The 13,046-nt window shown below is 43.1% G+C and overlaps 1 protein-coding gene across 1 annotated transcript in view; it reads right to left on the reverse strand.

The window, feature by feature from the left end:
• Nucleotides 1-12,813, reverse strand: part of RSPH3 (radial spoke head 3) — a 124,622-nt gene extending 111,809 nt beyond the window's left edge. Inside the window, exon 1 of the mRNA XM_078646992.1 lies at nt 12,560-12,813. Within this exon, the coding sequence (XP_078503118.1) occupies nt 12,560-12,678 (119 nt within the window). The 5' untranslated portion in view covers nt 12,679-12,813. The remainder of the gene's footprint in view (nt 1-12,559) is intronic.
• Between the last annotated feature and the right edge of the window lie 233 nt (nt 12,814-13,046).

Raw genomic sequence — 13,046 nt, forward strand, 5'->3', positions numbered from 1 at the left:
ACACCTCTCAAACTTTACACTTTCTTTGAGTAAATTGCTAATGGACCTCACCCTGGACGCAAAACTTGGGATAAAACGAGAATAAAACTCCCATAGTCCAAGGAAACTTTGACCCCCACCTTGTCAGATGGAGGATGTGCACCGACAATGGACTCCACTAACCCCAGTCTGGGTCTAAAGCCGTCCTTGGAGAGAACATGCTGCATATATTCCTATATTCCACCTCTGTGGATAAAAACTTGCACTCCTCTTTTCTCAACACTACTCCATGCTCTTTGAAAATTCCCAACACTCTTTGTAGAGTGCCATTGTGGGCTACAATATTCTCTGCAAACACTGGTACATCGTCCTGGAAGACTAACAACCCCCTCTTCTTCCTTGAGCAAGTTGTACATCACTCTCTGGTAGACATGCCATCGAAGCCAGAGCAAATGGTATGTGACAATACTGGAAACTGCCAATTCGTAAAATAAACACAGTTCAGGTGTCTCGAACCGGGATGGAGTTCCACCTGAAAGACGGAGGCCAGGTCAGGTATGGAAAATATAGTGGAACCAGGCGTGCTAGCAAGCAAATCATTATTTTTTGGCAATGGATACAAGTCTACCCATATTTTCTTATTGAGAGACCTAAGATCCACACAGGCTCTCAATTTACCACACCTCTTGTATGCAACAACTAAGGGAGAAAGCCACATCGAAGATTCAGCCAGTTCGATAATACCATTCTTATACAACATTCAGAGTTCTTTTTCAAGATCTTCCGTGACACTGAAGGGTACCCCTCTAAGCTTGTGTAACAGTCACTGCCCCTTTCTTCATCTTGATTTTGTATTTGAATCCTCGAATCCTGCCGAGATGCTCACCAATCACAGATGGAAATTTCTGGCTCCATTCTATAGCCAACTCATCACATTCAACAACAAGGGCCTGTTCTTGGCACCTGGCATTAAAATCATCCCAAACAACCCTTGATGAAATCAAGAATATTGAGACCCTTGACTGCCACATACACTTTTTCACTGATCCTCCTCCCTTTAAACTCCATAACATCTTTAATATACCCCAAAAGCTCAATCTTGCGGCCCTCAAAAGAAACAGGAGAATGATCCACATCAGTTGTCTGTCGCACCACGTTTCTGATAACAACTGCTGAATAATCATGGTGATTCTGGCACGTGAATCCACTCAAACCTTATTTCCCACCAGAATGCCAGCCTTGGGATCAACACACATGGAAGGATCACCCACTCTGGCTTCATCCCCCTTGAACTCCTCGCCTATCACTAGGACTAGGTCTTGCATGCAACATAACTAGGATTCAGACCCTGGAGCTGTATCAACCACACACGCAAAGGACGTCTTGTTTTTTTTTTTTTTTAAACAAACTTTTGTACAATGACCAACAGTTTTGCAAAAATTGCACGTAACATTGGTTGCAGAAATACTACCCTCCTTGACATGCAGTGGATTGCAACACTGGAAACAAGCATTAGAATTTCGGGAAAATGAGCTCTGCTCTTTGATGAGTTTGGACACATCCATTTTCGTACTGTGATTAGCAGATTGATGAGGTTTCCCTGTTGAGGGTTTCACAACACTGGTGGCCTTAACAGGTCTGCCCTCCAGTTCCTTTACAGCAATCTGTGAAATTTCAATGCTTTTAGCCACCTTGATGGGTTCATTCAGTGATGGGTTACCCATTGCCAGCGGTTTCTGTCAAATCTGTTTGTTGCAGTGACAAACAAGTTGATATCTTATGAGTTGGTCTGTGAAATTGTCAAACTGACATTCAGAATTCATCCTACGCAACACAGAAATATAAGCAATAACATCCTCCTCAGAACTTTGTTTACATTTGAAAAATGTGTGTATTAAAACCATCAAAGTATACTGTTTGTCAAAACGTAATTTAAGCTTCTTCACAGCCTCCGCATATTCAACAAGATTTTCCGCATCATCCTGCAATAACTCTGGTAGATGCTTCAACACAGACCTACCTCAAAGCCAAGGGAGTGCAGAAGCAGACATTTGTCCTCTCTGCCCTGAATCTCGATGCCCCAAAAGCCCTCAAATAGGTCTCAAAGACATCAAACCACACTCTCCACCTCATTGGTGGTTCACTGGGTGCATCCAAAAATGAAGGTGGAGGTGCTACTGCCTGCATCGTGTACAGCAGGATGAACCTTGATGAAAATTATACACCTGTGGCAATGCACCACAAATATTCAACTCCACCCCCTTTAGTAATGCACCTGCAACCAACAGTTAAAAGAGCAAAATATACAAAAAGTGATGTCCATATAAAATGCAACAACTAAAGAATGTCACTTGAAGGGTGTGAGAGTCACCAAGAAGACACGTACCAAAGGTTCTTCTCGAATGAAAGGTGTGCATACCACTTTATTAATAGCTGCATACCCACAGTGTGTGCAGCACAGTAAGTAAACACATGAAAAGTGTACGCACAAAACTCCAAACCTGTTCAGTACTGAATTTACAATGACAGTGTGTACATCACCATAAGAGGACATACACAGAAGTCCGAGACCGCACAGCTGCCACCTTATCAGAACATGTGTGTGCATCACACAGGGTACACAAAGATGAGTTGACTGTGGGTATGACAGTAAATAACACTCAAGGATGTGAAAAGACTTAATTATGTTATGAAGAAGGTGTGCGCATTACCATTATGGAACGCACATAGACATCCACGTTATCACTGCCACTACCATTAGGTGTGTGACCCACAGTCAGTGAATAGACAACAAAGTCAAAACTAGCACTGCCGTTAATAAAAGGTGTGTGCATCCCCATAAGGCCATGCACTCTGCTCCCCGCAAAATGTACATCCACTGCTAAATGTGCACACTCCATAGAACACGACTTACAGATTCTTAGCCATCCATAAAGGGTGTGTGCATCACCATAGGGGACCACACGCAGCTCCCATCAATCTGTAAATGTGTGCTCACTTCATTGAACAAAATCTTACAGGTTCTTTAAATGTGTGTGCATCACTGTTAGGAAACGCATGTCCACAGTAACAGCTTATTCTCCCTGATGGACAAAAGATAGCACACAGACCTCTACACATTCACCACAACGTACAACGTGTACAACTATGATGGCTGCCTAACTTCATGATGCACAGCAGGCATGCGCTAAGACACATCTTATTGTACTAGAGTGAGCCCTGAAATGGCTGCTTGTGTGCTGATGAAACAGTCAGTGGATTACACCAACTATATCCCCAAGATGGCGGCCACGCAAAACGAGACCACTGACTTTAATCTTCTATTGGAGGCCAGATTCGATGTGCAATAGCAGAGGACTAAAGGCCGCACCAACACGAAAAGACACTACAGTGGATGTAGAATATTATTCCCTCGCGTTGCGTATTCACCCCTGGACTCACTGGAAGAACATGCACCAACCTGAAGGAACATCAACACTGGAAGAACATGCACCAACCTGAAGGAACATAAACACTATCGCACAACTGTACACACCAACCTCACTCAAGGAATCTGGTTGCAAGACAGGTTCTGGGCCCCACTGTGTAGCTTGTTGCAAAGAGGAGTTCACACTGTTTAAGCCGAATTAGCTTTATTCTCAACTTGAACCTTAAATACAACACAAGAGCAAGGACGCGCACCCGCCTCCGCCCGCCAGCAGTCTCATTCCTCCATCAGTGACCTAGTAGCATTCTCGAGCCCGAGAAGGACACAAGCACCTGAATCCCACGAGCTCACATAACATAACACTTCCTCTTCCCTACAAATAACAAAGAAAACTATAACTTAAAATATTGCTAATTATCTAACAATGAGGAGAGAATACACCCCTTAACAAAAAATAAATAAAAGATAGTCCGAAATATAGCAGAGGGGGTTACCCCTCAGAAACAGTTCTAAAGAGGGTGTACACCTACAGTTAATTAAATAACAATTAATTACATATCTGTGTAATATATTCCTCCAAGCGTTTGGGTTCCACAAATGTCCTCCCTGCCCTAGTGACTTCCACTTTCACTATGTCCATCACACTCTTGTGTCCCCCACACTCAAGACTTACACCATACGTTTCGCCTACACCATCTTCTTGCAACATAGGGATGGGTTGTACACACGCCGTGGGCTCTGGTGACACTAAGACCTGTATAGGTGGGTAATTGTCACCCACTTCCCTAAAGGGGATTACATCTTCAACCCAGTCATACATTCCCAGTTGTGTACACACCCCAGTGTCCAAACTACTGTCCCTACCCGGATCAACTCCTTCCAACCCAGCTCTCCCGCTCCCTTTGAATAATGCAATCCCTTTTGCATGCCACCACACCTTACCATCACTGAGCAGTGCTGAATTGCCTAAAATCTTAACTACTTTAAGTGGAGTAGAATATTTATTTTCCCCCTTGCAAGTCAATCTCCCTTTTTTTTACTTTTACAACATCACCAACATGCAAACCCACTTTTTCACCCCATATAACTGGTCATATTTGTTTTGGTATTTTGCCTCATTCACTTCAAGGGAATCTTTCACTCTCTTTGTGGACCTTGAGACCATTTTTGTGTAATTCACCCATCCATATTGTCTTTAGTACGTGGTGATCTTCCTCTCATCAATTCAAATGGGGAATGTCCTGTGGACTCCCACAGGGTAACCTTGTATGCCCCCACAGTCTTCCTTAATTCATAGTTCCAATCCATACTATTGCTTTTTGACAATTCAATAATACCTTTTATAACCCTTTTAAAGTGCGCAATGCTTCCATTTCCTTCAAGGTGATAAAGGAATGTAGTTCTATGTACAATTCCTGTTTCCTTTACGAACTTCTTGAAACAATCAACCGGATGTACCTCAGTACAACGCGATCAATTTGACCGCGGTACTTTACAACGCGGTTTTCACAACGCAAGTCGTTACAACGACTTGCGTTGGAGGGCGCTAAATTGAGGATTAATTTAATTTTCTATTCCAACTCCACCCCACGTAACAGTAGGGAAGGTGTTGGAATAGAAAATCAAACTATTCCTTAAGCAAGAGCGCCATCCAGCGCAAGTCGTAGTAATGACTTGCATTGTAATACCTGCGTCGTTAAGGTTGAGCGGTGTAAACACCGCATTGTAAAGGATGTTTCCCCAATCAGCCACAAACTATCTGAAATTATATCTTTCGGCTACCCTTCACGCCCAAAGACTACTCCCATGAAACACAACAAGCTTTCAGAATCCGCCCTTTGGACCATTTTATCTCTGGCCACTTAGAGAAATGATCAATCAATACTAGAATGTATTTTTGCATACCATTAATATATTTCACTGGACCAAAAATGTCAATCCCCACTCTCTCCCATGGCATACTCGGAATAGTAATGGGGTGTAAAGATGGTTTGAGAGAGATTAAAGTTTTATCCGAATTGATGCACTTCACGCATTCTCTGACAACCCTCTCTATTTCTTTATCCACTCCAGGCCACCAGTAAGAATGTAAAGTCCACATTTGTAAAGCGCACAATCACCCGCAAGGGTCTCTAGGCGCTGGGGGCCGTCGGGAAGATTAAGCGAGCTACTGCCCAGAGTCACATGGTGCTGGGCTAACCTGCCGCCGGAGCCGGGGATCGAACCGTGGTCCCCAGATTCCAGCGTCAGTCGCCCTGGCCGCGGCGCCACACCTCTCCCTGTATAACTCTACCTTTGCTTTTCACTATTCCTAGGTGACCTTCGTGGCACAGATTGATCACTTTGTTCGGCGGAGCTATCCTGCCTCCTCTAAGCAACAACTCTTCTTCAAGAGACAACTTGTTCTTAACTTTCCAAAAAGGAGTCAAATCCTCACGTAAGTGAGCTTTCCCTGGCAAACCTCCCTGAATATATTTATTAACAGTGCCTCAAACCTCATCCTGGGAAGTGGCCTTGATTCATTCTTCATGAGTGATGCTTTGCAATTTTTCTCCAAACATTGTCGCCACCAACCAATTATCCCAATCATTCTTAACTTCATCTTCCACTGTTAACGGACATCTGCTAAAAAACTGCAATTCTGTTATATATCCTTAAACACTAAGTGCATGAGGCATTGGAACATGGAAGCAGCCGATGCCAATCCAAAGAGAACCCGTTTAAACTGGAATGTACCAATCTGGATGATAAAAGCAGTAAGATGTTTGCTGCTCTTATGCAGGGAAACTTGATGGCACGCAGAAGTCAAATCTATAGTGGAAAACCACTCTATGTTCCTGGTGACCGACAATAACTCCAAAATTCTGGGAAGAGGAAATAAATCTACGTAATGTTTTTATTAAGTTCTCTCAAGTCCACACTCAATCTGATCTTGCCGCTCGACTTGCGTGCTACGACAAGGGGGGTTGCCCAATCCGAGGAATCTACCAGCTCAATAATCTCTATGTCTACCAATTTCTGGATTTCACTAATCACCTCATCTTTGACACTCATAGGAATGTTCCTTAATTTGTGGATGCAAGGTCAAGCATTTTCTTTTAAAACTATCTTGTGAGAAGATCCTTTAAGTTCTCCCACATGACCAGTGAACACTTTGGGGGACTTAACTACAAAACTCACTGCTCCCATCATCCTTTCCCATATCTGTACTTAACACCAGATCTGGACTATTGGGATCAAGTAGTATACCCAACTCAACTTGATACCAAAAGCCTAAAACATAAGGTCTAGAAACAGATAAATAAAGTTTGCATTTTGCTTGTCTTCTATTAACCACAAACAAAGAGCAGAGCCGCCCAACCCACCCGCCCACCTGCAATGCGCAAAGAAAATACAAAACAGTAATATCTTTTAGTTATTACCATTTTATGTTTTGGATTTCTGGCACTGAGAGAAAGCAGTGGGGTAACGCTCCTCCGCCCTAGTGGAGGAGCCGCCCCTGCTTCCCATCGCATTCCTCCCTCAAATACCTCGTAGCATTCTTGAGCCCTGAGAAAGACACGAGCTCCAGAATCCCACAAACTCACATAACATAATATAGCTCAGCTCGTTGCCAACAAATTGTGCTAACAAAGCTGGTCCATCAGACATGTGCAGATAAGTTTATTACCACAATAGAGGTACATTGTAGAGGAGAGCAGACACACAGGAGCCCCAACTACAGTTAAACTGTCAACCTTTGACGATGAACATTCCAAATCCACCTGCAGCATAACATTCCCTTCTAGAATCTCTATCAAAACTGATTTCAGAAACATGCCAAGTATTACAAATATCTTAAAGGGCTTGAGTAACGTCAATACAGTTTTATTTATTTTTATTCTGTCGATTTACGTTTTGTAATGTATAATTGATTTTATGAACCAAAATACAAACTTTAATTCTGTCTAATTATCATAAGCACTGAGCAATTATGTTAAAAACATCCTTACATTTCCCTTTATATCATCAGGATGAAAACAGGCATTGGCCCCAGAGTTTCATCAATACATATCCTGAGTGTCAAACATAATGAAAACGAAAATCGTTCCCTTTAGAGAAAGGAAACAATACACAAAATACAACTGGAAATTAGGGGGAAAATCGTTAGAAGTCGTAAAGGAATATATCTACTTAGGGCGAATTTTTACACATTCTATACAAAACTCCCCTCATCTGCAGCACTTGAGCCACAAAACAGATGTTCACGTTGGAGCACTCCAACGATTATATTCCTTCACCGGACACTGGCACTTTTCTTCTCTTCTCCAGGTTTTCAGTTCTAAGATCCCACCAATCTTATGGTATACCCTCCAAATATATTCCAATAAGACAATGGCAACAAACACAACTTAAAGAAGGGAAAATCCTCTGGAAACTGATTAAAATGCATCAAGCAGTTCCTGTACAAGCCCTACGCCTGTTCGCCTTAGTCAGTTCATATGCCAGAGGAATTACCAATATCATAAAATGGGCATTTCTACCAAAGATCATCGAAGTACGTTTTTAGTCAAAACTTATCCATTGCATTCAAAGTATTGAAGGTTACAATTGATCTGTTGCAATCCTGGACTCCTGCATATCTAAGGCTCTTCCCAAAACATTTAATACCAAGGATCAGTCATGAATTTGATATCCAACATTGTACTAAACTGTACCATTACGAACTTTATGCTGAGACAATAGAATATAAGAAATTGCAACACTATATTCGTTTTAATTTAAAGAATTGAGTCACGCGTTGCATAATATTACTTCGGCTCGAGATTCTGCCTCTTAGATTTTCTACTTCTAAATGGACTTTTAATGAAAATGCCAGCAGTTCATGTGACCTCAGCAATGGAGGTGTGCAAGACTTGAAACATGTATTGTTTGTTTGCCCTAACTCGACACTTGTAGATGCTAGAAAGTGATTCTTAAAATCAATTCAAACAAAATGTAACATCACAACTGCTCAGAGCTTGATCTTGCTTTTTAAGTCAGCTCCAAATGAATTTGTGTGTTATAATCTGTTTACATTTTTAAAAACGTTTTAAAAATTCTATTAGAACGATTACCTAGTAATTAACCAATTTTTAATGACAGATGGATTTTTATTCATTTGTATAAATATTTGTTGTTCTCAGTAGAGAACTAAATAAAATAAAATAAACTTGATGTAACTTGAGTGTGATTTGTAACAAATGATGGAGCTTATTTGGGTGAACATTAAAGAAAAGGATAATAAGCACATTTTAAAGGGCAATATTTAAAAGAGATCTCTGATGCAGGGGTGCTCAAAAGCACTCCGATACTGAAAAGGGTCTGTTTCAAAACACTCAGATCACACTCATCATGTGATTAGCGTGCCTTGAAATGGTTGCCTGCTTCTGTTTATTGTTGGGTGCCCTGAACCTGTCAGTGAGTTTGCGCTGTGAAAGCCCAGTATTCAACCTACACTGGGAATCTTGTAAAAAAAATTAAACACACCTTGTGTGACCAGTGACACTTGCCACAAAGGTCAATATGTCTTTAGGCAGTGACACAGCAAACAAGGTTATGCTTCATTTGCCTTCCCTCACCACGACATTACCATACAACTGGCGTGCCACCTTCAGTAACAAACATGGAATTAGACTCAATCTTCCTCCTCCTCTTGTATGATAGATAAAAAAAAAATCCATAGTGGATTCCAATGGCTAAAATTAGTGTTAGCATTTCACTTGTAACTTTTGTTCTGCTCAGGGAGTAAACCTAACAGTAATGGTTAGGGCCAGTTGGGGGTCATACTTGCTGTGCTACAGCAATCGAGCTGTGCATTACTGATGAGCATGCCTGCCAACATTTGGGAACAAATATGGATTCTTTTGTATACGCCAATGGTTAAGAGTTGCATTGTTCTAGCAAGGTAGAAACACTGCAGGTAGAATTGGCATTTCTGTGATGCAACACCACACTAGAACTGTGCAATTATGAGTTAAACCCCATGGATTAGGAAATAACTGTTTGGAACTGCTTTTACCAGTCGTAAAACCACACAGAATTCCCAATTCCACATGGTGATTCTGCTCTACCTAGCTCATAATCGAGGCCTCCCTGATCAGAATCTCTTCACTACTTGTGTCTCTGTTGGGGAAAATTATCAAACCTACTGTAAATATATAGCTAGAACCCTTGATTTACTAGCTCCGGTAAAACATCTTAAAAACAGGGGAAAAAAATCTGCCCCCTGGTATAATGATGAGCTAAAACAACTATGGACAGTATGTAAAAAGGCCGAAAGAAAATGGAGGAGGGCCTATTCAGAATCAGACAAAAAAGACTTGAAATCAGCTCAGACTCAGTTAAAGGAGTCTATTGTTAAGGCCAAAGCAGATTACTATGCTGAGTCTATCCTGCAAGCTCCAAATAGCACCAAAGCGCTTTTCAATATTTTTAGGAATATATCTAACCCCGCCTGCACGAGCAATAAGGTGGTCGCATCACAGGAACTTTGTGACGAGGTTGCCGTTTTCTTTAGAGAAAAAATAAATAAAATTGTTGGAGAACTACGTCCTAGCAGTAGGGAGGTTCCAGCTCAGAAGTCTAATACAGGACCTCAGGTAGATGCCTCTATTTATTTATTTATTTATTTTGTGTTCTTGTATAGCGCAGGAAGTCAATCCTCGGAAGGATATCTCCGCGCTTATGCATATCCACAAAGAGCCAGAATACCTATTGCAATGCAGAGGGATGAGGGGAGAGGCCTAGCGAGCGACAAATAAAAAGGTTTTCAGGGATTTTTTAAAAGAAAGAAAATTGGCTGTATTTTTAAGAGCAGGGGGCAATAGGTTCCAGAGAATAGGGCCTTTGTACGGCAGGGCTCGCCCTCCCTGTCATGCTTTTTTTATCATGGGAACCTGAAGTTTTTGCTGGCTGCTAGAACGCAGGGTTCGGCTGGGTGTGTAAGGTATGAATATTTCTTTTAAATATTTAGGTCCATTGCCAAACAGACATCTGTGAATGGAAATTTTTCCAGCCCTAACGGAGGATTTCTTTAATCAGCTTGCCCAGAGCGTTTCCTCGGGCTCCCCGCTAGATCTCTTTCCACATAAAATCTGGAAAACATTTGGTCAAGAAATCTTCCCCTGGCTATGGAAGATCTGTTTTCAGTCGTTGGAGGAAGGAGAGGTACCAGAGGTATGGAAGCAAGCAGTGGTGACCCCCCTGTTAAAAAAACCATCTCTGGACCCCACCAATCCAGCAAATTTTAGACCAATCTCCCTCCTGCTTACCCGATCAAAATCTTAGAGAAGGCAGTTAGCAGAATTCTATCATGCTATCTTGAGGAAAATTCCTTTCTGGACAGGGACCAATTTGGCTTCCTCCCGGGACACGGCACTGAGACGGCTTTGGTAACCGTAATGAATAATCTGCGAATGCGTGCTGACAATGGGAACTCCTCTGTCCTAGTGTTATTGGACATGTCAGCCGCATTCGACACAGTGAGCCATACAGTGCTAGTGGAGAGACTGGAAAGCATAGGGGTTAAGGGACCTGCATTGAAGTGGCTAATTTCCTATTGGTCAGGAAGACAACAGGTTGTGTCTGACTCCATTCACCTTGGGCAAGTCCCGAGTATTGCATGGGGCACCAAGGGCTCTGCAATTAGCCCAATTCTTTTTAACATCTACCTGCGGCCCCTATTTTCTATTATCAAATCCTATGAGATTGACCTGATCAACTATGCAGATGACACCCAACTGGTGTTCTCCTTGGAAGGAAAATATGCGGTATATATGGATACCTTCCAGGAGTGTATGCACCAGACTGCTGGTTGGCTCAGGGAGAATTCCCTACAGTTTAATGGGGGGAAAACAGAGGTGGTATACTGTCCTGCCTCTAGAATATCCCGACATCTACCGGTGGAGTTTAAACTTACTCCCGAGGATGAACCTTTGACTCCGGCCAAAGTGGTGCGTAACCTAGGTGTGCGCATGCTGCGGAAGGTTCTTCCACTACTCCCAAAAGATACTCAATCTCTTGTAGTGAGAAGTATAATTCTGAGTAGACTGGACTACTGCAACTCCCTGTACTTGGGAGCACCACAATATATTGTGCAGGGGTTGCAGAGAGTCCAGTCCATGGCAGCAAAATTGGTACTGAACAGACAGCGTGGGTCATCAACGACGGTGGCCCTGAGAGATCTTCACTGGCTGCCTATCAAGGAGAGAGTCTGTTTTAAATCTCTTTGAGTTGTCTACAGAGCAGCACATAGCCAGGGCCCAGTCCCCTTGCAGGAGCTATTTACCTGGTATAACCCTGGGAGACAGCTCCGCTCCTAAACTGCCAATCTGATTACAACTTCTAGATTTAAGAGATCTCGGATGGGGGGCAGAGCCTTTGGCGTGGCTGCCTCACGCCTATGGAATGAGCTGCCCCAGAACCATAGACAGGCCAATTCTCTGACCTGCTTTCGGAGGAACTTGAAAACTTGGCTATTTCCAAGGGCGGGTCGCTAGTATCTTTCACTGACAATTTGACTCTGCTGTGGTGGTTATTTATTTTTCTAAGTGCCAGGATACCCGTAGGGTGGCAGTTTTGCGCTATATAAGTTTCAAATTCATTCATTCATTCATTCATTCATTCACAACGGGAATGTTAGCATATATGATTCACACATAGTTAATCCAGTTTTGTAGTGTTTCAGTAAAGCAAAGAAACAAACAAAAAAATGTAATATGGCCTTTGGTAATCAAAAGAGGTTAGCCCACCCATCACTGTTCTTCCGACATGCAAAGCAAGGCGCTTTGCCCCGGGAGGCGCTCTTCTAACTCACCTCCGAGACACACGAGTTCTGCCACCGTTTCCAGTTTCATTCCATCGCAAAACAGAAAAACCCCTCCCAGAAACAAAAACAAAAAAAAAATGCATATCGTTCAGGACAAAAAGGTAATATCTAATTTGAGCTAAACAGATTTCCTCTATAAGGAAGGCCGTGGTGGGGCAAGGAGTGTTGAATAATGTAAATACAAACAAGAACAGATATGACCAAACCTCTCCTCAACAAACACAGATAGGACCCTCCACAACGCCCCCTCACCCCCACACACACGTCAAAGTCAGCCCCGCCACTATGAGGGCCCCAACACTCACGTGGTTAGTGGGATGCCGCGGTACTTGCTGCGGTTGGGCAGCACTCGGGGTCGGCTGCAGAAGGTGTAGGTCCCGCTGCCAGACGTCATCTCCTTTTGGGTCTGAAGTACCGACGTCATGATGGCGCTGAATCGCGGGGTGCTAGAGGAAGTACGGGGGTGCCGGGAGCGACTTGGGCTGTGTCCGCGCGCTGCTTACCCCGGCGCTTTGGCTCGAGGGGGTGCTGCCTGCGCGCGCAGATCAGCTGTGGCCTCTGAGCGTCTCGCGCTCTGCGGTTGCCAAGTTACAGAGTTCGTTCCTTGACAACCGTCTCCAATGTAAACTAATCCTACGTCGGAGACCGGCACTTTCGACTCCACCCACGTTCACCCTTGGTAGTCAGTCATCAGTGGCAGCGGTCTCCATGGCGAAATGTTTGCTCGCCTCGGTAATTTCACATTTGCCTACTTGAAGGAGTTGAGTAGCTCTCACGCAAACTAACCAAAAA

The sequence above is a fragment of the Lissotriton helveticus genome, chromosome 6, assembly GCF_964261635.1.
Source record: "Lissotriton helveticus chromosome 6, aLisHel1.1, whole genome shotgun sequence".
In the NCBI taxonomy this organism is placed as follows: Eukaryota; Metazoa; Chordata; class Amphibia; order Caudata; family Salamandridae; genus Lissotriton; species Lissotriton helveticus.